We start from the raw sequence: 26,834 nt of genomic DNA on the forward strand, positions 1-26,834 counted from the left end.
AGTAACACACTACGCCGACAGGAATCAAATCCTGCAGTGCCAGACGTGTCCCCCTGCTTAAGCCAGTGCATGTCCAGGCCCGTTTGAAGTTTGCCAGAGAGCACATGGATGATACAGCAGAGGATTGGGAGAATGTCATGTGGTCAGATGAAACCAAAATATAACTTTTTGGTATGAACTCAACTCGTCGTGTTTGGAGGAAGAAGAATACTGAGTTGCATCCCAAGAACACCATACCTACTGTGAGGCATGGGGGTGGAAACATCATCCTTTGGGGCTATTTTTCTGCTAAGGGGACAGGACGATTGATCAGTGTTAAGGAAAGAATGAATGGGGCCATGTATTGTGAGATTTTGAGCCAAAAACCTCCTTCCATCAGTGAGAGCTTTGAATGGTTGACCAAATCCTTTTTTTCCACCATAATTTACAAATAAATTCTTTGAAATTCCTACAATGTGAATTCCTGGATATGTATATATATATAAAAATACTTGAAAATATATACCCCCTCATCTCCCGAATTCGGAGGTCTGAAGGTTGGCAAGTATGATAGTAAGGCGCCTAATGGATGCATTGAGTGCAACATCGTGTCTTATAAATAAAACGTATTTAATAACGCACACACACACGCTGAATAACAACCTGAGGAGAGTATGTAGAACTAGGAATGCAGTATATTTACAAGAGGAAGCTTGTTAGACGTGATAAAGTCAGTGGTCAGTCCCATCCTTAATATCAGTGTGTGTCAACAAAAGAGTGATTTATGCCATAAACACGTAGCTTTCAATGGAATAAAGCAGATTATAAGATCCAATAGCACCTAGTTTACCAGTTCATGGGGTGGGGGCGGGGCATGTACTCAGTGCAGCGGTAAACCATGGGGCGCCATCTTTGTTAGTAGACGTGTTCCAGGTGGAGCGGGGGATTTTTTTTTTTTTTTTCTTTTTCCGACGTTTCCCGTTTTTTAAAAGTTCAAAGTCCGTCACCGCTCTCACACATGCGGGGAAATAGCACCGTCCTCCGACAAGAGGAAGTAGGTATGGCAACGGCGATTGCTTAGAGGTGGGGGGCGGGCGCAGTTGTTTGGATTATGTCCTCTTCATGCACACCTGGCAGCGGCTTATGTGCGTCCGCAGGTTTCCTGCTTTTAGCGTCGTCGGCACGGGTTTCCTGGAGAGGAGAAGGAGAGACCTGGAGTTATTTTCATATATAGGAAAAAATATCAATGTTGCCATGAAAACGTATTGTTGATCAATCGCTGAGAGCAGTGATTCTAAAACTGCAGTACGTGGTAAGCGGACTCCGTCTAGTGCAGCGTAGGGTTGGACAGTATACCGGTTACTAAAGATGTCCGATAATGGCTTTTTTGCCGATATCTGATATTGCCCAACTCTTAATTACCGATACCGATATCAACCGATACCGATAACACATTATTATGCCTAATTTTGTTATGATGCCCAACTGGATGTATAAACAATGTAACAAGGTTTTCCAAAATAAATCAACTCAAATTATTGAAAAAAGTGACAACAAGGCACAGCCATATTTATTATTGAAATCACAAAGTGCATTATTTTTTTTAACATGCCTCAAAACAGCAGCTTGGAATTTTTGACATGCTCTCCCTGAGAGAGCATGAGGAGGTTGGGGTGGGGGGGGGGAGTGTAGGGGGTCCCGGAAGAGTTAGTGCTGCAAGGGATCCTGGGTATTTGTTCCGTTGTGTTTATGTTGTGTTACAGTGGGGATGTTCTCCCGAAATGTGTTTGTCATTCTTGTTTGATGTGGGTTCGCAGTGTGGCGCAGATTTGTAACAGTGTTAAAGTTGTTTATACGGCCACCCTCAGTGTGACCTGTATGGCTGTTGACCAAGAATGCCTTGCATTCACTTATGTGTGTGTGAAAAAATGTGAAGTGAAGTGAATTATATTTATATAGCACTTTTTCTCTAGTGACTCAAAGCGCTTTACATAGTGAAACCCAATATCTAATTTTTACATTCAAACCAGTGTGGGTGGCACTGGGAGCAGGTGGGTAAAGTGTCTAGCCCAAGGACACAACGGCAGTGACTAGGATGACAGAAGCGGGGATCGAACCTGCAACCCTCGAATTGCTGGCACGGCCGCTCTACCAACCGAGCTATACCGCCCCAGATTTTATGTGATTGGTCCGACACGCAAAGGCAGTGCTTTTAAAGGTTTATTGACGCTCTGGACTTCTCCCTACATCCGTGTACACAGAGGCGTTTTAAAAAGTCATAAATTTTACTTTTTGAAACTGATACCGACAATTTTGAAACCGATACCGATAACTTCAGATATTACATTTTAAAGCATTTATCAGCGACATCTTTACCAGTTACTAATGAAGTAGTATGGTACTATTGAGTTCAAAACAGTACTTTTTTTTCATCTGTGCAGCCGTGATGTACAGAGTAGGGTTGTACAGTAAACCGGTATTAATATAGTACCGCGATACTAATGAATGATTTTCAGTATTATACCGCCTCTGAAAAGCACCGGTCCACGACCCACTCACGCCCCCGTAGTCACATTGTGACATTGTTGGTTCATGAGCAGACCAGCATTTTCGGCGGCACACAATCACGGAGTACTTACAAACAGACACAGTGTGTAGACAGAAAAGGGAGAACAGATGCATTTTGGCTTAAAAATGAACGATAAAAGTGAAGTTATAACACAGAAACGCCCTCAGGAAGAGGTCTTTCTAGCTTGCGGCTGAAGTCCATTTGCAGTCAGCAGTGTTTTAGCTACTTCTAAATCACTAATCCTTGTCTCCATGGCGACAAATAAAGTAAGTTTCTTACAAGTATCATCCCTGCAGGACGAGGAATAGTTAAACATGTTTCACTACACACAGTAGCTCACAGGCGTCAAAATGTAAACAAACGCCATTGGTGGATCTACACCTAACATCCACTGTAATGATACAAAGTACAGGCACGTATTTAGTCTATTCTACTATGATTACGTTGATATTTTTTGCCATCACAAAATCTTTCGTTTTTTTTTAAAATTCATTTCATGTTTATAAACTCAGGAAATATGTCCCTGGACACATGAGGACTCTGAATATGACCAATGTATGATCCTGTAACTACTTGGTATCGGATTGATACCCAAATTTGTGGTATCATCCAAAACTAATGTAAAGTATCAAACAACAGAAGAAAATAAATGATTATTACATTTTAACAAAAGTTTAGATAGAACATGTTCAAAGAGAAAATAAGCAGATATTAACAGTAAATGAACAAGTACATTAATAATACATTTTCTACCACTTGTCCTTAATAATGTTGACAAAATAATAGAATGATAAATGACACAATATTTTACTGTGTATGTCAGCAGACTAATTAGGAGTGTTTATTTAATACTAAAAGACAAGTTATTTTGTGTGTTCACTATTTTATTCAAGGTCTAAATTGCAATAAAAAAAACATATGTTTAATGTACCCTAAGATTTTTTGTTAAAATAATGGAATTTTTTCTGCTCCCCATTATTTATAAAAGTACTGAAAAGTATCGAAATAATTTTGGTACCGGTATCAAAATACTGGTATCGGGACAACATCAGTACAGAGCTGTTATAATACTATCATTGAGAAAATATAATTAAATTAGATATTAAAATATTATATATCCGTGGTTATACTTGTTAAAATATCATGATACTGTTGTTATCCATCCATCCATTTTCTACCGCTTATTCCCTTTTGGGGTCGCGGGGGGCGCTGGCGCCTATCTCAGCTACAATCGGGCGGAAGGCGGTGTACACCCTGGACAAGTCGCCGCCTCATCGCAGGGCCAACACAGATAGACAGACAACATTCACACTCACATTCACACACTAGGGCCAATTTAGTGTTGCCAATCAACCTATCCCCAAGTGCATGTCTTTGGAAGTCGAAGGAAGCCGGAGCACCCGGAGGGAACCCACACAGTCACGGGGAGAACATGCAAACTCCACACAGAAAGATCCCGAGCCTGGGATTGAACCCAAGACTGCAGGACCTTTGTATTGTGAGGCAGACGCACTAACCCCTCTTACACCGTGAAGCCATTGACAAAATATTGTGATATTAATGGTGTTGCCAAAATGTTATGATGCTGTTGTAATGCTTGATAAAATATATAATAAAATATATTATGATACTGTTGTATAATTCCCAAAATATGATGTTGTTGTCAATGCTAAAATTTGCTCAAACTTTTTTTAAAGCTGACCAAATATCGTAACAATATCACCCCCCGCTTACCTAAACATCTCGCTGTCTTCAATGGTCGCGAGCCAAAAGCTATAGGAGTTAGCGTAGTAGTTGCAGGTTCCGCGACCGTGACACTCGATGAACGGCGCACTTCGAAACTCCTCCAAACAGGATCCGGGAGAGGCCAGAGCCTGGCCCGACCCCTCAGCACCAGCACTGGTATGCTGCACAAGCACAATATTAGATAGTTAACACCGAGTGTTACCATTCTGGATGCAGCAGTCATGCTTTTTGAACCTTTAAGGCCACCATATTTGTGCGGTTGTGTCCATCATTGTGGAAATACCCAAATACCTTTGCCTGATTTCCATCTACTGTCCAAAATCGTGACAATAACATACTGAAAATAACCACCTGAACTTGTTTGTCTTACCATGACGAAGGAGTATCCGATCCACAGGGAGTCCCAGCCGTAAGGACACGGTGGGATCATAATGGTCTGACTGTGGACCGCTATCACCATGGCCGGGGCTTCGCACACCGCGCACCTGTGAACAAATGAATGCGATGCTAGCACTGAAGAACAAGAGGGCAGAGAGGCGCGGCCCACCTGCTGATGAAGGGTTTGATGCTTTCCCCGGTGATGGGCGCCATGCTCATGGGCATGGGCTCGGGCGAGGTGAGCCAGTACGAGTAGTCGTTACGGGAGGCGAAGTTGCACACGTTGTTGATGTTACAGAACAAGAAGGGCATCGGACTGAACTTCCTTAGACAGCTACCTGCCGTACCTAAAAAAAAAACAAGGGATATTAAAAAAAATCCTCCTTAGAAAAACACTTTCTTCACATGTTCTTGACCTATCTAGGATTCTCACCAAGATCCTGCCCATGGGAGCGTTCGTTGCCTTGCACGTACAGCAAAGAGTAGCCGTCATAAATGGGCGAGGTGCCTTCGGGACAAATTGGAACGTCCACATTTTGGCTGTGACGAGTCACCAAGAACCCGTGATCCATTGAGGAGGGGCCAGGTGGTCCCAGTTGTCCGGGAACGCCATCAGGTCCTGGAGGGCCGGGATACCCTCTAGGTCCTAAAGGAATGATTTGTTAATAATTTTGAGTACATGATTACACACCGCTTGTATGGTCTTTTAACCTTCAGGCCCTTGGAGACCAGGTTCTCCTTTGGATCCTGGTTGACCGTGATATCCAGGGAGGCCATCTTCTCCTTTTGGCCCCTTTTGGCCAGTCACACCTGGGAAAATGGACAACAAAAAGGTTATTGATGTAGGTACAGACCTTCAACGTGATTACTCTGGATCATCACCCTGTAGTCCTTTCTGTCCTGGGAACCCAGGTGGGCCCTGGGGTCCTGTTAAGCCTGCAATACCCTGTTGACCAATGTCTCCTTTGATAAAGGTATGTGGGCCAGGCGGACCAGGGGGACCGAGGTTACCTGAAATACAGTAGAGGACATTTTGCAATTACTTTAATTGATACTACTGTACAGCTATACTGTAGACGTGACTCTGAAATGAATGGTGGATGTCCTTCATCTTATGTTCGTTTCTCATACCCTTTTCCCCTGGAAATCCTCTGTCTCCAAGTTCTCCCTTAAATCCCAGGTCCCCGAAAGTACCTTTTGGGCCTAGATAGTCACAACACCAACGAAACACTTTCTTTAGCGCATGGTTTCTTTCATAGATAAGACCAAGATAGTGAGTCACTCACCTGGGAAGCCGGGAACGCCCTGAAATCCCCTCTCACCTTTGGGACCATGAACCCCAGGAAGACCAGGTTGTCCCTGCACACAAAGCACACACAGCTCAATGTGACGATCTGTAGCTTTTCTACAACTCAACATTGTTCCTTAATCCAGCAATTACTGCACATCTACTGTGTCTAAATACATACAGGGAATCCTGGACTTCCGTGGTCACCCTTTTGTCCCGACTCTCCCTGGAAACCTGGTGGACCCTGGTCTCCTTTGTCTCCCACCAGCCCGTCTCGTCCCGGCACACCAGAAGCTCCTGGAGCTCCAACGTTTCCTTTTTAAAAAAGTGAAGAGATACAGACTGCTGTCTTCCAGTTGACAAGAAATGTTCCTCGTAAATTGTGTACATACCCTGTTTCCATATGAGTTTGGAAATTGTGTTAGATGTAAATATAAACGGAATACAATGATTTGCAAATCATTTTCAACCCATATTCAGTTGAATATGCTACAAAGACAACATATTTGATGTTCAAACAGATAAACATTTTATTTTTTGCAAATAATCATTAACTTTAGAATTTGATGCCAGCAACACGTGCCAAAGAAGTTGGGAAAGGTGTCAATAAATACTGATAAAGTTGAGGAATTCTCATCAAACACTTATTTGGAACATCCCACGGGTGTGCAGGCTAATTGGGAACAGGTGGGTGCCATGATTGGGTATAAAAAGAGCTTCCCAAAAATGCTCAAGTCTTTCACAAGAAAGGATGGGGCGAGGTACACCCCTTTGTCCACAACTGCGTGAGCAAATGGTCAAACAGTTTAAGAACAATGTTTCTCAAAGTGCAACTGCAAGAAATTAAGGGATTTCAACATCTACGGTCCATAATATCATCAAAGGTTCAGAGAATCTGGAGAAATCACTCCACGTAAGCGGCATGGCCGGAAACCAACACGGAATCACCGTGACCTTCGATCCCTCAGACGGCACTGTATTAAAAACCGACATCAATCTCTAAAGGATATCACCACATGGGCTCAAGAACATTTCAGGAAACCACTGTCACTAAATACAGTTCGTCGCTACATCTGTAAGTGCAAGTTAAAGCTCTACTATGCAAAGCGAAAGCCATTTATCAATAACATCCAAAAACGCAGCCGGCTTCTCTGGGCCCGAAATCATCTAAGATGGACTGATGCAAAGTGGAAAAGTGTTCTGTGGTTTGAGAAGTCCACATTTCAAACTGTTTTTGGAAATATTCGACATCGTGTCATCCGGACCAAAGGGGAAGCGAACCATCCAGACTGTTATCGACGCAAAGTTCAAAAGCCAGCATCTGTGATGGTATGGGGGTGCATTAGTGCCCAAGGCATGGGTAACTTACACATCTGTCAAGGCACCATTAATGCTGAAAGGTACATACAGGTTTTGGAACAACATATGCTGCCATCTAAGCGCCGTCTTTTTCATGGACACCACTGCTTATTTCAGCAAGACAATGCCAAGCCACATTCAGCATGTGTTACAACAGCGTGGCTTCGTAAAAAAAGAGTGCGGGTACTTTCCTGGCCCGCCTGCAGTCCAGACCTGTCTCCCATCGAAAATGTGTGGTGCAATATGAAGCATAAAATACTACAGCGGAGACCCTGGACTGTTGAACGACTGAAGCTCTACATAAAACAAGAATGGGAAAGAATTTCACTTTCAAAGCTTCAACAATTAGTTTCCTTAGTTCCCAAACGTTTATTGAGAAAAGGTGATGTAACACAGTGGTGAACATGCCCTTACCCAACTAATTTGGCACGTGTTGCAGCCATGAAATTCTATGAATATGGGTTGAAGAGAATTTGCAAATCATTGTATTCCGTTTATATTTACCTCCAACACAATTTCCCAACTCAAATGGAAACCTGGTTTTGTACATTGAATGAATACCTGGTTCTCCAGGTTGTCCTGCATCGCCCCGATCTCCTTTGGGACCCTCTAGAGAGATTCCTGGGAGTCCAGATTCTCCTGGCTCACCCTGCCGTCCCTGTAGGCCAGGAAGTCCCTTGTCACCTTTGATACCAGGGACACCAGGATAACCTGGGGCGCCCGGAATGCCAGGATCACCAATGTCACCTGCAGATCAGGAAACACGAGAGATATCCCTACAATCAAACCTATTTTATTATCCGGTATATCTAAGTGATTATGATGAATTGTACCTTTGCTACCAATCTCTCCGGGGGCCCCCGGAATACTTAGGCCAGGTAAACCTGCAGTGTAGAATTATAGTCAATATATATTCTCAGCGGTTTTGAATGACAATTCTTCCAATTGATATTTCTGGTTGTCGGATTTGTTCAGTCGGACTGGTTGTGTGATTTCATTCGAGACGCTAAAAGGCAAACACTGATAATTCTTGTGCCGTACAAACCTGGATCTCCTCTCTCCCCTGACGATCCAGGTATGCCATCTACACCAGCTTCTCCTTTCTCTCCAGGAGGACCAGGTGCTCCCTGCAAACCACCCTCACCTGGTAGGGGGAACGTTCATTACTTCAGTTAAACGATAGCAAAATATGCTTTTGAGGGCATTCCAACAATAACATGTTACTTACCGGGCCGACCATCAAAACCAGGATCCCCCGGAGATCCTGGTAGCCCTGGAACACCTTTCACACCAGGTATGCCAGGCTGGCCTACATGGATCACATGCACAGACAGTCAATTAAATTAGGAATCACCACAGATTAATTAGTTAATTAGTCCTGGATTTTGGAGCGACAACACAAAGGTAAAATCTGACCTGGAGTGCCAAAGAATCCTTTTTCTCCTTTAGTTCCTTCAGGTCCTGGCATGCCAGGTGTTCCTATTTGACCCTTCTGACCCCTGTCCCCTCGTAGTCCTGGGAATCCCGGTTGGCCTGGTGTACCCTAAGAGAAAAAAACAATACAGTGACATTTAGAGCTAATAAGTACAGTAACATGTCAAGGTAGTTTGGGTCTCAGACAGAAACCACATTGTTAAATAAAGACCAAATAATATGCATAACTTTCAGATATTGTACAGTAAATACAACTATAATTGAAGACAGTAGATTACCCTTTCTCCTGGAAATCCTGGGAGACCAATACCTGGCTCACCAGGTGATCCCTGTTCTCCTTTCTCTCCATCCGTACCTCTGAAACCAGGATGTCCCGGTGTACCTATATCTCCTTTAACACCTTTTACACCAGTTGACCCTGAGCTCACACACAACAAAAAAAACATATAAGACAAAACAATTCTTGTCTGAATGAAGTTCTCCAGAAATCACATTCCAATAAAATATGTTACAGGTCTACTCAGATTTGCAGTGTGCTTACCCGGTATTCCCATTTCTCCGGCAGAACCCTTCTGACCTGGTGGACCCATGCTGCCTGGTTCTCCAGGAAGCCCACTGTCTCCTTTCTCACCTGAGACACATTGACCAAATACAACTTTTAACCAGAGGTTCTACGGTAAAACATTTAGTTTATTAATGTATCCCACCACCAAAACGAACATGTATGGATTTAAGTAGTCACCTGGCTGTCCCGGTAAACCAGGTTCTCCATTTTTGCCTGGCATTCCAGGGTCTCCAGGTAGTCCACGATAACCTTTCTGTCCTGTTCCTCCAGCGTTTCCTAACAAGCGAGACAACAATCTTATGTTTGAGACTTGTGTGAATTTCCATGTTTCATGTTTTTCCGAAGGCGTTCCCACCTGGGTCGCCAATGTCTCCCTTATCCCCCTTCATTTTCACCATGTCGACTTTACTCATGTTCCCTGGAGGTCCTTGAAGACCCTGCTCGCCCCTCTCTCCTTTTGCTCCAATTTGTCCAATTTGTCCTCGTAAACCAGGAACACCGGGATCACCTGTGAAATATGTTAGAAAATACAATATTATGTTTTGTTGTTAAATATTATTTACCAGAACTTCAAGGAATATCACCCTAAACCCAATTTCTGAAGGCTCCCCATCCCACTTCTGACACCATTTTTCACAGAAGCACCCTAAACCTACGAGATTTGCAGAATCCAAGTGCTTGAAACACTAACAGAACAAATGACCACCTGTCAAAGGCGTTCTTCATCTCGAACAAATTACAAAAAACATCCCAGAATAAGCTAGTCCGGTTACTTTTAGACCTCCACCCCAGATCACACCTCACGCCAACCCACTTCTCCAAAGTGGGCTGGCTCAGGGTGGAGGACAGAGTAAAACAACTTGCACTGAGCCTAGTCTATAAAATCCGCTACACATCCCTGATACCGAAGCACATGTCAAACTACTTCCTTAATGACCACCATAACCACAACACCAGGGGGAGCTCCACAAACCACGTTAAACCCAGATTCCGATCTAACGAAGGTCTTAACTCATTCTCTTTCTATGCCACATCAATGTGGAATGCACTCCCAACAGGTGTAAAAGTATGTGCATCTCTATATTCCTTCAAAACCGCTCTAAAACAACACCTCCAGGCAACTACAACCCTTTACTAATACCCTCCTCCATTCACATCCCATCTCCCCGGATTATAAATAACCTAATGTAAATAATCAAATGTACTTCTAATGTACTTACTTGTTCTTATGCTATCTGAACTCACTATGTTCTCTGCTGGCTGTACATGTCCTACTAAATAAGACCTACACTGTTTCAATGTCCATTTTTCTGTTGATGCAATTGTTGATGACTGAAGTGCTGATATCAACCAAAGCGCCTCATCCCACCCCCCGGATTGTAAATAATGTAAATAATTCAATGTATATACTATGATGATTACCCTGTGTGATGACTGTATTATGCTGATAGTATATATTTGTACCATGAATTGATTAACGTGGACCTCGACTTAAACAAGTTGAAAAAATTATTGGGGTGTTACCATTTAGTGGTCAATTGTACGGAATATGTACTGAACTGTGCAATCTACTAATAAAAGTATCAATCAATCAATCAGCATGTCCTCACTACTACTCTTCCCACTTCTAAAGCATTTTAAAAAAAAAATTTAAAAAAACCTGCGACATAGATTGAAACACATTCAAATCAACGTTTAATGATTCGTCACCTGTCAAGCCTTGACCTCCAGGTAAACCTGGTGATCCGGGAAATCCTGGCGATCCTGGCGTCCCAATGACTCCCATTTCACCTTTGGAACCTGGCCAAAAAACACAAGTAAGGGAAATTACTGTAACTCACAAAGCGCAATCTATTTGTTAAAACATGTTTCTCACCTTGCTGTCCTATCTGTCCATCCCTTCCTGGAACGCCTGGTGTTCCTGGCACTCCTTTAACACCAGGAACTCCTGGGAACCCAGAGACTCCTTTTTCTCCTTGAGGCCCTGGCATGTCGAGGCCAGGAGGACCTGGATAGCCCTTCTCTCCTTTTTCACCTTCCCTACCTACAAAAAAATCCAGTATTTAGTTAACCAGAACTCTATCATAGGGCAAACATTTTTTTTTATTGCATCCAAATGTGTAAAATAAAATACCCAAAATATTTTACATACCGAATGGACCAGGCTCTCCAGGCAGTCCTTGTGGTCCAGGGGCACCTGGAAAGCCTTTTCCTGGAGGTCCTGGTAACCCTACCACTCCAACAGGTCCAGCAGGGCCCATGCTACCTAAAACCCAAATAAAACAATGTCTGTGTCCTTCAACTAGATAGCATGACCACAGGATGCACACCATTGGAACCATCCAGTGATACCTTTTATTCCTTGAGGTCCTGGTGGTCCTGTCTGGCCTTCTCTCCCAGGAATACCTGGCAGTCCCATGCCACCTTTCTCTCCTGGGAAGCCAATAATTCCAGGGGTACCCTGTGAACCTTTTGGTCCTGGGAGCCCCATTCCTGGTTCACCCTGTTAGGTAATGGTAGAGGATTTAGGCAAATTTCTGTACAGAATATCATATGTGACCTAAACAGTAATTTGTTCAAAGATCATGAATTAATACGCACTTTTTGTCCCTGTGGACCAGGCTGTCCAAAAATACCATCCTGTCCGGGTCTTCCTGGCTCTCCGGCCAATCCAGGAGCACCGGGAATTCCACTGGTTCCTGGAAATATAGAGCTCTATTTGAACATTTTCATGGGTCTAAAGGTATCCGGTGCATGTCTTTGGTACTGTATGACTAGATATGGAAAAATTGAGATAGTGGAATACTTTACCTTTGGGACCAGTCGGGCCAGGAAATCCAATTCCAGGAGAACCTTGATCACCTTTCTGACCAGGAAAACCTGGTACTCCAGCGTCTCCTTGAAGACCTCTGTCCCCTGCAGCCAACAACAAGCTCTGATCAAATATATTTAATTTTTTCAAATTCTTGACAAATGACAAATATGACATAGTCCCCCTAATACTTGGTCAAACGCCAATCCAAAAGACAACATCCCCTTACCTTGAAGTCCATCTCTACCAGGCTCCCCACGTGGTCCAGGTACACCTTGCGCTCCAGGGGTGCTCACGCCTTTACCTGGCTCACCTTTGGCACCTAGACACAAATAATACATTTTGCATGTGTCTTTACAAACCTTGTAAAAATGAGTATAAATATTCATGAGACTAATCACTCACCAGGTACTCCAGGGGATCCGGGGATACCTGGAGTCCCGTGACTTCCCTTGTCCCCAGGCACCCCAGGTCGGCCATAGCCTGGCACACCCGCGGGACCCCTCTCCCCTGGAGGGCCTACACGACCAGGGTCTCCGATTGGTCCATGATCACCCTTGATGCCGCCTCTACCCTAAAAGCAAAGTCACCAAGTAGAAAGAACACTCAAACAAAACACTAAAACTGTTCAAAGAACGCTTTTCTTACAGGTTCTCCTTTTTGGCCTGGCACACCCGGGAGGCCATCCCTTCCAGCTATCCCATCCAGACCTGGTTGTCCTGGTGAACCGGCGAAACCGGGCAAACCTTTGTCTCCTTTCAGACCAGAAGCAATGAAAATGTCTCCGGGTGCTCCAACTGCACCTGGTTCCCCAATCAAACCGGGACTGCCATTGAGGCCCTAAATATAGGTAAAACATATATGAACTAAAGCCTTTCATGTACACCCCTTCTATACATTTTTATTCATGCTACTTACAGGTCTTCCAGGAGTTCCAGGGAGTCCTGACTGACCCTTGTCTCCTTTGCTTCCTACTAGACCAGGAGGACCTTTTGACAGACAGAGACTACTTCAGCGGAGGTGATTGAAAAAAATGTCCACCTCTACATTCCTTCTCTGTACTGTTTGTCCACGTTTATGCCATATCATGATAACTTGTCTTGTAATTGGTCTTATACAACATGAAACCAAAGTGACACACCTCTCTCCCCTTTAAGGCCCTGAGGTCCAGGTAATCCAGCAGGGCCAAACCCTTCACACTGAACACATGTGTCTCCTTGGTCACCTGCATACAAAATATAATTGTAAATATTATAGGAGTCGATAAAATAATTGTATTTCACGGGGTCAACCTTTCTGTCCCAGTTCTCCTTGAAGCCCTGGAGGTCCAGGTGGGCCTTGGGCGCCTTTTGCAATGTTGCATTCATCAGGGTCAACTGTTGGATACAAATATGGCGAAAGTTGAGACATTCTGTGTAGGCCTTGGTCGAAGTCAACATAACGACATTGTATACCGGGGGGTCCTGGAAGTCCTGGGGGTCCGTCTGGTCCTGGTTGCCCCGGGGGTCCAACAAGAGACTCGCCTTCTAAACCCTGGTCTCCTTTATGACCCATATCTCCTTTTTGGCCTGTCTCTCCACGGGGGCCTTCAAGATAACGTCCTGAAGACCGAGACACAGTTTTTGTGTTACACAGGTGAATCTGTGAGTAAAGAACATAGATAGGATGGCTTCACCTGGCGGGCCTGCTTCTCCTTGGGGGCCAGGAAAACCTTTAGGAACACAGCAGGATGGGGACATAAACATTAAGGGAGTTGTTGTTTGTGTGACTGTGTGTTTGTGGGATATTATCATTTACCTTTCTCTCCTTGTAACCCAGGTAGACCACGAGGACCATGGGGACCAGGGGCACCACTTGCCTGTAAACCCCAATGTAAAGATGCTCGTTACGGCATGATATTATTTATTATTTGCTCACTTTCACCACATTTAGTCAGTTTAAATATGGCGAAACCTAGTGAACACTTGTTGTTAATCACCCCGGTAGTAAAGCCAAACACTAGAGTAGGCCCTCACATGTAGACCCGTGGGATTTCTGCCAGCCAATCAGTGAAGAGAGGTCACACTGATAATATAAATAGTATTACAAAGTGTCCCAATATGTATGTTTTACATTATACAAATAATAATCTCAAATGGTAAAAACTAGAGTGTAGAAAATGAATGAATGGATTATAAAAACTAGTATTTTTTAAAATTGTATTAAAAATGTACATGTAAGTAAAAAAAAATCATCACGCAATAGTATCAAAAGAAAAAAATATGGTACAGAATAGGACCTTACATGTAGAACCATGTGATTTGTGCCAGCCTATCATTAATAAGAGGTCCTGATGATAAAATAAATACTATTAAAAATTGTCAACACATTTTTGTACATCAAAATCCATCCATCCATCCATTTTCTACCGCTTGTCCCTTTTGGGGTCGCTGGAGCCTATCTCAGCTGCATTCGGGCGGAAGGCGGGGTACACCGTGGACAAGTCGCCACCTCATCGAAGGGCCTATATCAAAATGTATATATACAAACCTCGTTTCCATATGACTTGGGAAATTGTGTTAGATGTAAATATAAACGGTATACAATGATTTGCAAATCCTTTTCAACTCATATTCAATTGAATGCACTACTAAGACAAGATATTTGATGTTCAAAACTCATAAACTTTTTTTTTCAAATAATAATTAACTTAGAACTTCATGGCTGCAAAACGTGCCAAAGTAGTTGGGAAAGGGCCTGATCACCACTATGTTACATCACCTTTTCTTTCAACAACACTCAATAATCCTTTGGGAACTGAGGAAACCAATTGTTGAAGCTTTGAAAGTGGAATTCTTTCCCATTCTTGTTTTATGTAGAGCTTCAGTCGTTCAACAGTCCGGTGTCTCCGCTGTCGTATTTTACGCTTCATAATGTGCCACACATTTTCGATGGGAGGCAGGTCTGGACTGCAGGCGGGCCAGGAAAGTACCCGCACTCTTTTTTAAGAATCCACGCTGTTGTAACACGTGCGGATTGTGGCTTGGCATTGTCTTGCTGAAATAAGCAGGGCTGTCCATGAAAAAGATGGTGCTTAGATGGCAGCATATGTTGTTCCAAAACCTGTATGTACCTTTCAGCATTAATGGTGCCTTCACAGATGTGTAAGTTACCCACGCCTTTGGCACTAATTCACCCCCATACCATCACAGATGCTGGCTTTTGAACTTTGCGTCGATAACAGTCTGGATGGTTCTCTTCCCCTTTGGTCCGGATGACACGATGTCGAATATTTCCAAAAACAATTTGAAATGTGGACTCGTCAGACCGTAGAACACTTTTCCACTTTGCATCAGTCCATCTTAGATGATCTCGGGCCCAGAGAAGCCGGCAACATTTCTGGATGCATAGTAGAGCTTTAACTTGCACTTACAGATAAAGTGACAAACTGTAATTAGTGACAGTGGTTTTCTGAAGTGTTCCTGAGCCCATGTGGTGATATCCTTTAGAGATTGATGTCGGTTTTGATACAGTGCTGTCTGAGGGATTGAAGGTCACGGTGATTCAATGTTGGTTTCCGGCCATGCCGCTTATGTGAACCTCTAAACCTTTTGATGATATTATGGACCGTAGATGTTGAAATCCCTAAATTTCTTGCAATTGCACTTTGAGAAACGTTTTTCTTAAACTGTTTGACTATTTAGTCACGCGGTTGTGGACAAAGAGGTGTACCTCGCCCCATCCTTACTGGTGAAAGACTGAGCATTTTTGGGGAGCTGTTTTTATACCCAATAATGTTCCCAATTAGCCTGCACACCTGTGGGATGTTCCAAATAACTGTTTGATTAGCATTCCTCAACTTTATCAGTATTTATTGCCACATTTCCCAACTTCTTTGTCACGTGTTGCTGGCATCAAATTCTAAAGTTAATGATTATTTGCAAAAAAAAAAAAAGTTTATCAGTTTGAACATCAAATATGTTGTCTTTGTAGCATTTTCAATTGAATATGAGTTGAAAATGATTTGCAAATGATTGTGTTCCGTTTATATTTACATCTAACACAATTTCCTAACTAATATGGAAACGGGGTTTGTATTAAAAATGAATACCTTATACACACACACACACGAACGCACACGCACCACCTTTCCCAATTTCTTTGTCACGTGTTGCTGGCATCAAATTCTAAAGTTAATGATTAGTTGCAAAAAAAAAAAATGTTTATCAGTTTGAACATCAAATATGTCGTCTTTGTAACATTTTCAACTGAATATGGGTTGAAAATGATTTGCAAATCATTGGATTCCGTTTATATTTACATCAAACACAATTTCCCAAAACGAGGTTCATATATATACATATATATATATATATATATATATATATATATATATATATATATATATATATATACACATACATACATACATACACATATTAGGGGTGTGGGGAAGAATTGATTCAAATACGAATCGAATCAAATTTAACATTTTTTTTTATTTTTTTTAATCAATCCAACAAACCACTAAACAGCAATACCATAACAATGCAATCCAATTCCAAAACCAAAGCTGACCCAGCAACACTCAGAACTACAATAAACAGAGCAATTGAGAGGAGACACAAACACGACACAGAACAAACCAAAAGTAGTGAAACAAAAATGAATATTATCAACAACAGTATCAATATTAGTTATAATTTCAGCATAGCAGTGATTAAAAATCCCTCATTGACATTATCATTAGATATTTATAAAAATAAAAATAAAAATGAACAATAGTGTCACAGTGGCTTACACTTGCATCGCATCTCATAAGCTTGACAACACACTGTGTCCAATGCCATCCATCCATTTTCTACCGCTTATTCCCTTTTGGGGTCGCGGGGGGCGCTGGCGCCTATCTCAGCTACAATCGGGCGGAAGGCGGGGTACACCCTGGACAAGTCGCCACCTCATCGCTGGGCCAACACAGATAGACAGACAACATTCACACTCACATTCACACACTAGGGCCAATTTAGTGTTTCCAATCAACCTATCCCAAGGTGCATGTCTTTGGAAGTGGGAGGAAGCCGGAGTACCCGGAGGGAACCCACGCATTCACGGGGAGAACATGCAAACTCCACACAGAAAGATCCCGAGCCTGGATTTGAACCCAGGACTGCAGGAACTTCGTATTGTGAGGCAGATGCACTAACCCCTCTGCCACCGTGAAGCCCACTGTGTCCAATGTTTTCACAAAAATAAAACAAGTCAGATTTTTGGTTCATTTAATAGTTAAAACAAATTTAAATTATTGCAATCAGTTGATAAAACATTGTCCTTTATAATTATAAAACCTTTTTTTTTTTTTAATCTACTGCTCTGCTTGCATGTCAGCAGACCGGGGTAGATCCTGCTGAAATCCTATGTATTGAATGAATACAGAATAATTTTGAATCGGAAAAAGTTAGTTTTTGAATCGAGAATCGAATTGAATCGAATCGAATTGAAAAAAATCGATATATTATCTAATCGTGACCCCAAGAATCGATATTGAATCGAATCGTGAGACACCCAAAGATTCACAGCCCTAAGATATATATATATATATATATATATATATATATATATATATATATATATATATATATATATATATATATCCATATATCCAAACTCATATGGAAACGAGGTTTGTATATACTGTATAAATATATATATATGTATATATATATATATATATATATATATATATATATATATATATATATATATATATATATATGTAAGTGTGTGTGTGTGTGTGTGCGTGTATAAGGTATTCATTTTTAATACAAACCCCATTTCTATATAAGTTGGGAAATTGTGTTAGATGTAAATATAAACGGAATACTATGATTTGCAAAACATTTTCCACCCATATTCAGTTGAATATGCTACAAAGACAACATATTTGATGTTCAAACTGATAAACATTTTTTTTTTTTGCAAATAATCATTAACTTTAGAATTTGATGCCAGCAACATGTGCCAAAGAAATTGGGAAAAGTGGCAATAAATACTGATAAAGTCGAGGAATTCTCATCAAACACTTATTTGGAACATCCCACAGGTTTGCAGGCTAATTGGGAACAGGTGGGTGCCATGATTGGGTATAAAAACAGCTTCCATGAAATGCTAAGTCATTCACAAACAAGGATGGGGCGAGGTACACCAATTTGTAAGCAAATTGTCGAACAGTTTTAGAACAATATTTCTCAACGAGCTATTGCAAGGAATTTAGGGATTTTACCATCTACGGTCTGTAAAACCTTCAAAAGGTTCAGAGAATCTGGAGAAATCACTGCACGTAAGCGATGATATTACGGACCTTTGATCCCTCAGGCGGTACTGCATCAAAAACGGACATCAGTGTGTAAAAGATATCACCACATGGGCTCAGGAACACTTCATAAAACCACTGTCAGTAACTACAGTTTGTTGCTACATCTGTAAGTGCAAGGTAAAACTCGGCTATGCAAAGCAAAACCCATTTATCAACAACACCAAGGAACGCCGCCGGCTTCTCTGGGCCCGAGCTCATTTAAGATGGACTGATGCAAAGTGGAAAGGTGTTCTGTGGTCTGACGAGTCCACATTTCAAATTATATTTGGAAACTGTGGACGTGGTGTCCTCCGGAACAAAGAGGAAAATAACCATACAGATTGTTATAGGCGCAAAGTTCAAAAGCCAGCATCTGTGATGGTATGGGGGTGTATTAGTGCCCAAGGCATGGGTAACTTACACATCTGTTAAAGCTGAAAGGTACATACAGGTTTTGGAGCAACATATGTTGTCATCCAAGCAACGTTATCATGGACGCCCCTGCTTATTTCAGCAAGACAATGCCAAGCCACGTGTTACAACAGCGTGGTTTCGTAGTAAAAGAGTGCAGGTACTTTCCTGGCCCGCCTGCAGTCCAGACCTGTCTCCCATCGAAAATGTGTGGCGTATTATGAAGCGTATAATATAACAGCGGAGACCCCGGACTGTTGAACGACTGAAGCTCTACATAAAACAAGAATGGGAGATAATTCCACTTTCAAAGCTTCAACAATTAGTTTCCTCAGTTCCCAAACGTTTATTGAGTGTTGTTAAAAGAACACAGTGGTGAACATGCCCTTTCCCAACTACTTTGGCACGTGTTGCAGCCATGAAATTCTAAGTTAATTATTATTTGCAAAAAAAATGTAGTTTATGAGTTCGAACATCACATTTCTTGTCTCTGTAGTGCATTCAACTGAATATGGGTTGAAAATGATTTGTAAATCATTGTATTCCGTTTATTTTACATCTAACACAATTTCCCAACTCATATGGAAACGGGGTTTGTAAAAACATCCATTATATAACAAATTTAAAACATAATCACACAATAAATAGTGACAAAAATGAAATATCAATAACTTCTGAAAGTGCAATTAGGGCTGAAAGGAGACACAGTGTGGTAGTTTACAAAGTTAAAGAAAATGTACAAATAGAATGTGATTACTCACATATCCCGGAGGTCCTCTTTCCCCTTTTTCACCCTAGTGACAAAAAAATCCCCACAATATACCATAATCCAAATCTGAGGTTTTAAATACTGTACATGATGTGTAAATGTAAAAGATGCATCGTTTACCTGTAGTCCAGGGTAGCCGGAATTTCCAAGGAAGCCCTTTTCTCCCTTTGTAAGTAAGCAAATGTATTATATTTTACACAATTTAAAAAAATACTCTTATGTAGTTAATAAAATATCCAATATCTGGAATGTGATCAATGACAAATTCATGTAATTATATGAACACTATCATCTGTTCCTACCTTCCGTCCTTCCTCGCCTTCCTTTCCAGGTTTACCCTAAGAAATGAAATCATATGCAAACGTGTTTTCAATCAAATTTGATGACTTTCACTACATATGCTGGAATTTAGCACTTACTAATGGTCCAGGTGGGCCTGGTTCACCTTTCACGCCATTCTGAGATATATTACACCAGCCCTGCACAGCAATATCACGTTGATGAAAGATCCTTATCATTACTACAGCACTTTGTGTGACTACAAAATACTAACCTTGTCTCCTTTTGCTCCGGGATACCCTCGGTTTCCCTTTAGAGATAGAAACAACACGTTAACAAATGCACATATTTGTAAATTATGCAATAAAGAGATACTCAGCATGATTTAAGTACCGGTGGTCCTGGTATGAAATCTGTGCCAGGACCCTCCACTCCCAGTGACGGCGGTCCGGGGGGGCCGGGTGGGCCTCGAAACCCTGGCTCACCCTAAACGCAAAACAATCAGGTAAAAAAAACAAGTATATCAACAACATTATATAGACTGAACACATGTTTATAAGGTTATTGTTGGATAATAACAACAATAAAATGTAAGGCCATTTTCTCTCAAAAGGTAAAATATTTGGTTACATGTACTGAAGACAAAATATCCTCATTATAGGCAGCATAAATATATATAATTTAGTGGTGTGTAACATAAATATTATCCAGTTTTTTAAAAAGGTTTCCAGTGCAAAATAAATATTGCACGTGTTTAAATATATTAAAATACAGTGTTTATAATGGTCTCATAGTGGTACAGTAGAAAGGGGATTCATATGGCTCCATTTGTCACGATTTACCTGACACATGAAACGAGATGATATTGGGGCATGCACCATCCACTTCAGCCAGCCAATAGAGTCTTGAATCTCTTAAAGTGAGTTTTGTGGCAATTCCAACTTTGACAACGGCGTCATTTGTTACAGGATCTCATGCGAGATCCAACCAGGAATGGAGCCATTTGAATCCCTTCCTTACTGTACTTACATTTTTACAAGAATTAAATGACATGATAAAAAACAGTATAATATAATATAACATAATATAATAGTATAATATAATATAAAACAGCGCACATTTTATATATATATGTACATATATATATATATATATATATATATATATATATATATACATATACATATATATATATATATATATATATACATATACATATATATATATATATATATATATATATATATATATATATATATATATATATATATATATGTAGGTGTGGGAAAAATTACAAGACTACTTCGTCTCTACAGAACTGTTTCATGAGGGGTTCCCTCATGAAACAGTTCTGTAGAGACGAAGTAGTCTTGTAATTTTTCCCACACCTACATATTGCGCTCTACCACGGTATCGAGCACTATTCTCTGGATAACCCAATCAAGATATATATATATATATATATATATATATATATATATATATATATATATATATTTACTGACCAAAACTGGTCCACCTTTGGATCACAACCCACTGCTCTTAAAAAAGCTCAAACATCATGTGACATTTCCCAGTCAAGTGGCAAAGATAGATAATAAAAAAAGTATAATAAATATATTGCTTTTTACTCGTTTAACATTTCTTTACAAATACTTACAAATATTTATAAATAACTAAAAAAAGTGGATTCATATGGCCCCATTCGTAGCGGTTTACTGGACAAATGAAACATGACTAATTTGTGGCATGCAATATCCCTTTCAGTCTGCCAGTAGTGTTGTTGAATCTCTTAAAATGTATTTTGTGGCAATTCCAACTTTGACAAAAGCATCATTTGTTACGGGATCTCACACGAGATCCAACCAGGAATCGAGCCATTATAAGTCGCACCTGCCGAAAATGCATAACAAAGAAGGGGAAAAACATATATAAGTCGCACTGGAGTATAAGTCGCATTTTTTGGGGAAATTTGTTTGATAAAACCCAACATCAAGAATAAACATTTGAAAGGCAATTTAAAATAAATAAAGAATAGTGAACAACAGGCTGAATAAGTGTACGTTATATGACGCATAAATAACCAACTGAGAAGGTGCCTGGTATGTTAATGTAACATTATGGTAAGAGTCATTCAAATAACTATAACATATAGAACATGCTATACGTTTACCAAACAATCTGTCACTCCTAATCGCTAAATCCCATGAAATCTTATACGTCTAGTCTCTTACGTGAATGAGCTAAATAATATTATTTGATATTTTACGGCAATGTGTTAATAATTTCATACATAAGTCGCTCCTGAGTATAAGTCGCACCCCCGGCCAAACTATGAAAAAACTGCGACTCATAGTCCGAAAAATACGGTGTGTATATATATATATATATATATATATATATATATTGTATAGAACTGGTCCATTTTTGGGTCGTAACCCACTAGTTGACTGCTTTTAAAAAGCCCAAAAATCATTTCCCAGCCAAATGGCAAAGACAGATAATAAAAAAAAATATTTTTTTTTTAAATAACTCATAAAATACAAAAATAAAAATGTATTGACCTTTTTTTTTCATGTTTAATACGATAACAATTTTGGCTCTAATGGACAAAAATACTTAAATAAATAAACCCATATGACATACTCGTAAAATTAAATTCTCACCTTATCTCCTTTCTCACTCACAAAGGCCAGTCTGTCACCCTTTGCGGAATAAAAAATGTAAAAAGAAAACATTAAAATCAATAAAATCATCAGATACTGATATTGACATCGTATGTTGTTCATATCTTTCCCATATACCTTCTCTCCAGGGAGTCCTGGTAGGCCGGGATCACCCTGTGGAAATACAACAATACCAGTATGAATTGTGTACCTTTTTGGTGAATTTAAAGGGGAACATTATCACAATTTCAGAAGGGTTAAAACCCCAAAAAATCAGTTCCCAGTGGCTTATTTTATTTTTCAAATTTTTTTTCAAAATTTTACCCATCACGCAATATCCCGAAAAACTGCTTCAAAGTGCCGGATTTTCACCATCGCTATATCCACCCGTCCGTTTTCCTGTGACATCACTGCGTCAAACAAACATGGCGTATAGAACAGAAAGATATAGCAACATTAGCTCGGATTCAGACTCGGATTTCAGCGGCTTAAGCGATTCAACAGATTACGCATGTATTGAAACGGATGGTTGGAGTATGGAGGCAGATAGCGAAAACGAAATTGAAGAAGAAACTGAAGCTATTGAGCCATATCACGACAGACAACGGCAACAAGGACAAATTCGGCGATCGCCTTCTAACCAACGATTGCATCTTTTGACCACTGGTGCAACATGAATCCGTCGATTGGTATGTGTTTGTTTGGCATTAAATGTGGGTGGAGGGAAAGGCTGGATGCAAATATAGCTACAAATGAGGCATAATGATGCAATATGTACATACAGCTAGCCTAAATAGCCTGTTAGCATCGATTAGCTTGCAGTCATGCCGTGCGCAAATATGTCTGATTAGCACATAAGTCAATAACATCAACAAAATTCACCTTTGTGATTTCGTTGACTTTATCGTTGGAAATGCATCTGCTTTGAGTGTCGCAGGATATCCACACATCTCTGTCGTAGCATCGCTATCGTCGGTAGCGATGCTATGACAGAACAGAACAAACGAGGGACTTTCGCATCTTTTGACAATTGGTGCAACTTGAATCCGTCGATTGTTACGTGTTTGTTTGGCATTAAATGTGGGTGGAGGGAAAGGCTGGATGCAAATATAGCTACAAATGAGGCATAATGATGCAATATGTACATACAGCTAGCCTAAATAGCATGTTAGCATCGATTAGCATGCCGTGACCATTGATATGTCTGATTAGCACACTCCACGTAAGTCAACTTGAATCCGTCCCTGTTCGTGTTGTTACACCCTCCGACAACACACCGACGAGGCATGATGTCTCCAAGGTATGGAAAACAGTCGAAAAAACGGAAAATAACAGAGCTGATTTGACTTGGTGTGTGTAATGTGTTTGAGAACATGGCGGATTGCTTCCTGTTGTGACGTCACGGGTGAAAGGTCATCGCTCCGACAGCGAACAATTGAAAGGCGTTTCAATCGCCAAATTCACCCTTTTAGAGTTCGGAAATCGGTTAAAAAACATATGGTCTTTTTTCTGCAACATCAAGGTATATATTGACGCTTACATAGGTCTGGTGATAATGTTCCCCTTAAAGAGCGAGTCGGAATAACTCACTTTGGGTCCTACGTATCCCCGAGGTCCTGGAGGACCAGTTGGACCAGAAGGTCCGATGGAACCCTTGAGAAAGACATTGTGTGATCAAAATGTGTGTGATATTGCATGAACAGTAACAACTTACAGGTAGTCCAGGTGTGCCAGGAAAGCCTCTCTCTCCTTTCAAGGGAATAAATCCAATCACACCACCTGCATCACCCTGCAAGAGTCATACGATAAGCACGTCTGATCCATATGGTTGATATGTGATTTCTTGATGTCGGTGTCATGTGATTGCAGCTTGCACCTTCATTCCAGGAAGTCCTGCGATGCCCTGAAAGGAGAGGAAATAGCCCACAAAGGCAACTGAATGTAGCAAAATGGCCATTAAATAATTTAATGTGTCTTGTGTAGTAATGAGTGTGAGTGCTTACAGGTGGTCCTTGCAGACCGTTGAAGCCAGGAATGCCGTCATTCCCTCTATCACCCTAAAACACATAACTTTTATTACATGAAGAACCACAATATGTTTAACCGTCAGGGTGTTTGTATTAGCTGAATAGTAGTAGACAATTTAGAGTGAAAAGCAAATTTTCTTTTCACTCGCATACAAATCATTCTAACTTGGATTGTTTCCCTGGCTTCGAGACTCTCCCGAAGGTCACTGCAGTGAGGACACAACTAACTCCCTTTTTGTCTCTCATGGACACACACCTGTTGTTGTTGACTTTGGACTAGCAACTGCATAATACATCAAGGCCGCGGAACAGAGAGACACTCACTGTGGGCTTACACACACACACACACACAAACACACACACACACACATCCACAAAAAAATATACCCCCCCCCCCCCAAAAAAAAAAAAAACGAACGCCCTCGACGCAAATCCCGTAGGGGTGATGGATGGATGGTCAGCGCCTGAAGAGCTGCGGCCTACCACCATCCATGACCTTGAACTACCTTCCCTCTGTTGCTAGATATCTCGAGATGTATGTTGTAATATGTATATGTGCTTTGCTATGGAGGTTTTTTCCCACTCCAGACTGGGCGCCCCTTAGGAGCCCAGTCTAGATTGTATTTTTTTTACTCATCCTTCCCCAGCATTTACCTTTTTCCCATCTTTTACCGGGCGCCTTATGGCGACCCATCAGCGTTCTTGTTCTGTAACCCTGTACACTGTTTGTTTGTCTAATCTTGAACAGGTTTGTGCTGAAAACAAAGTTTTGTTGTACTTGTGCAATGACAATAAAGGCCTATCCAATCCTATCCTATCCTAAGTGGCTTACTTTAGTGCCGTTGCATCCTGGAATACCGTGAGGACCAGGTGGACCATCGTTTCCATTGATTCCCTTAATTGAAGAAGAATAGCAAGTTTAGTAATAATCATAATAATAATGTTAATTACCAATAATTCACAAGGGGAATATCCACTTACTGGTAAACCTGGGTTTCCTGGAACCCTGGAAGACCAGGAGGACCCTGCAAGAAGACAAACACGTTAGTTTTAATTTTGATTAAAAATACAAAATCAAAACATGCCGTCTTTTCCCCCCCAAGATGCTTACCCGGACTCCTTTTACTCCAGGAGCACCAAACTGACCTGGATCTCCCTGAGGGAGAAAGTCACATGCAAAAATTAATGAAAATGATACATTTTATTGAGAATATGTTCACATATGTATGCTAACCTTGGGACCCATCGGTCCGGGGGGCCCCTCATGTCCTTGCAGTCCTGGGAATCCCATATTACCTTGAAGACCGGAGAGCCCACGCTCACCCTGAGGATAACAATTTCAATCCGACAATCAATACGTAGTATGTTAAAGCTTTTGTCATAGCAAACTATAGTAAATAAAATTTACTTTAAGTAGTAAAAATAATTGATGACCAAAATAATTTGAATTAAATAATCAAGTATTTATCTCACAAGATAAATCAGCAAATAAGATAACATTACAAGGTCTTTATACATATTTACAAAAACAGAAATACAAGTAATAATTGGAAAGTGTGTTGTTATTGCAGAAAAGTCAATGGTACCAGCATCGATAAATAATAACAATGTTTGTATTTATTTACAGTTAAAAAAGGAAAAATAATTGTTTAAAAATTAAAACAATTTAAAATCCGCAAACTATTAGCAGCACTGTATACTAATAAAACATTTTAATTCTAATAATTATTATTATTTAGGTTATCCATCCATCCATTTTCTACCGCTTGTCCCTTTCGGGGTTACATTATTTTTATTATGTTTTGTGTATGCATTGTCAACAAAATACAATATAGCATATTAATATAATACATAATACAATCACAAAAATAAAAATAAAAGACTACATGCCTCAAAAAAAGAAAATAAATAGATGGAATAATAAAATACAACAGAAAAAAATTATTGTTTATCCGTCACACTTCTAGAATAATATTACTATTATTGATGTTATTATTAGTAGTAGTAGTAGTATGTTTTGAGAATGCATTGTCAAGAAAAGACGATTTAGCATATTAATATAATAAATAATAATAGTATAACACAAAAATTTAAGTAAATGAATACATGCCTCAAAATAAAGGAAGAAAAAAACTAGATAGAAGAATAAAATAAAATAGAACAAAATAATTGTTTATCTGTCACACTTCTGGAAATGCAGGGTTTTTTTTGCAGAAGAGTG

The 26,834-nt window shown here is 40.5% G+C and overlaps 1 protein-coding gene across 1 annotated transcript in view; it reads right to left on the reverse strand.

Moving 5' to 3' along the window:
• Nucleotides 1–590: 590 nt before the first annotated feature.
• Nucleotides 591–26,834, reverse strand: part of col4a1 (collagen, type IV, alpha 1) — an 86,248-nt gene continuing 60,004 nt past the window's right edge. Inside the window, 51 exon segments of the mRNA XM_061879199.1 lie at nucleotides 591–1,170; nucleotides 4,283–4,455; nucleotides 4,665–4,779; nucleotides 4,842–5,019; nucleotides 5,106–5,318; nucleotides 5,384–5,482; nucleotides 5,555–5,683; nucleotides 5,804–5,875; nucleotides 5,959–6,031; nucleotides 6,142–6,275; nucleotides 7,881–8,066; nucleotides 8,153–8,203; nucleotides 8,365–8,463; nucleotides 8,548–8,628; nucleotides 8,736–8,862; nucleotides 9,032–9,171; nucleotides 9,295–9,384; nucleotides 9,496–9,594; nucleotides 9,674–9,826; nucleotides 11,029–11,118; nucleotides 11,195–11,362; nucleotides 11,471–11,584; nucleotides 11,671–11,821; nucleotides 11,920–12,017; nucleotides 12,130–12,234; nucleotides 12,360–12,452; nucleotides 12,536–12,704; nucleotides 12,779–12,970; nucleotides 13,049–13,119; nucleotides 13,272–13,355; nucleotides 13,423–13,506; nucleotides 13,585–13,731; nucleotides 13,806–13,841; nucleotides 13,928–13,988; nucleotides 19,634–19,666; nucleotides 19,762–19,806; nucleotides 19,944–19,979; nucleotides 20,061–20,120; nucleotides 20,195–20,230; nucleotides 20,314–20,406; nucleotides 22,587–22,625; nucleotides 22,725–22,760; nucleotides 24,177–24,239; nucleotides 24,301–24,375; nucleotides 24,463–24,489; nucleotides 24,590–24,643; nucleotides 25,446–25,508; nucleotides 25,595–25,617; nucleotides 25,620–25,638; nucleotides 25,725–25,769; nucleotides 25,848–25,937. Of these exon segments, the coding sequence (XP_061735183.1) occupies nucleotides 1,089–1,170; nucleotides 4,283–4,455; nucleotides 4,665–4,779; nucleotides 4,842–5,019; nucleotides 5,106–5,318; nucleotides 5,384–5,482; nucleotides 5,555–5,683; nucleotides 5,804–5,875; nucleotides 5,959–6,031; nucleotides 6,142–6,275; nucleotides 7,881–8,066; nucleotides 8,153–8,203; nucleotides 8,365–8,463; nucleotides 8,548–8,628; nucleotides 8,736–8,862; nucleotides 9,032–9,171; nucleotides 9,295–9,384; nucleotides 9,496–9,594; nucleotides 9,674–9,826; nucleotides 11,029–11,118; nucleotides 11,195–11,362; nucleotides 11,471–11,584; nucleotides 11,671–11,821; nucleotides 11,920–12,017; nucleotides 12,130–12,234; nucleotides 12,360–12,452; nucleotides 12,536–12,704; nucleotides 12,779–12,970; nucleotides 13,049–13,119; nucleotides 13,272–13,355; nucleotides 13,423–13,506; nucleotides 13,585–13,731; nucleotides 13,806–13,841; nucleotides 13,928–13,988; nucleotides 19,634–19,666; nucleotides 19,762–19,806; nucleotides 19,944–19,979; nucleotides 20,061–20,120; nucleotides 20,195–20,230; nucleotides 20,314–20,406; nucleotides 22,587–22,625; nucleotides 22,725–22,760; nucleotides 24,177–24,239; nucleotides 24,301–24,375; nucleotides 24,463–24,489; nucleotides 24,590–24,643; nucleotides 25,446–25,508; nucleotides 25,595–25,617; nucleotides 25,620–25,638; nucleotides 25,725–25,769; nucleotides 25,848–25,937 (4,794 nt within the window). The 3' untranslated portion in view covers nucleotides 591–1,088.

This window comes from Nerophis ophidion, linkage group LG19 (genome assembly GCF_033978795.1).
Source record: "Nerophis ophidion isolate RoL-2023_Sa linkage group LG19, RoL_Noph_v1.0, whole genome shotgun sequence".
Lineage (NCBI taxonomy): Eukaryota > Metazoa > Chordata > Actinopteri > Syngnathiformes > Syngnathidae > Nerophis > Nerophis ophidion.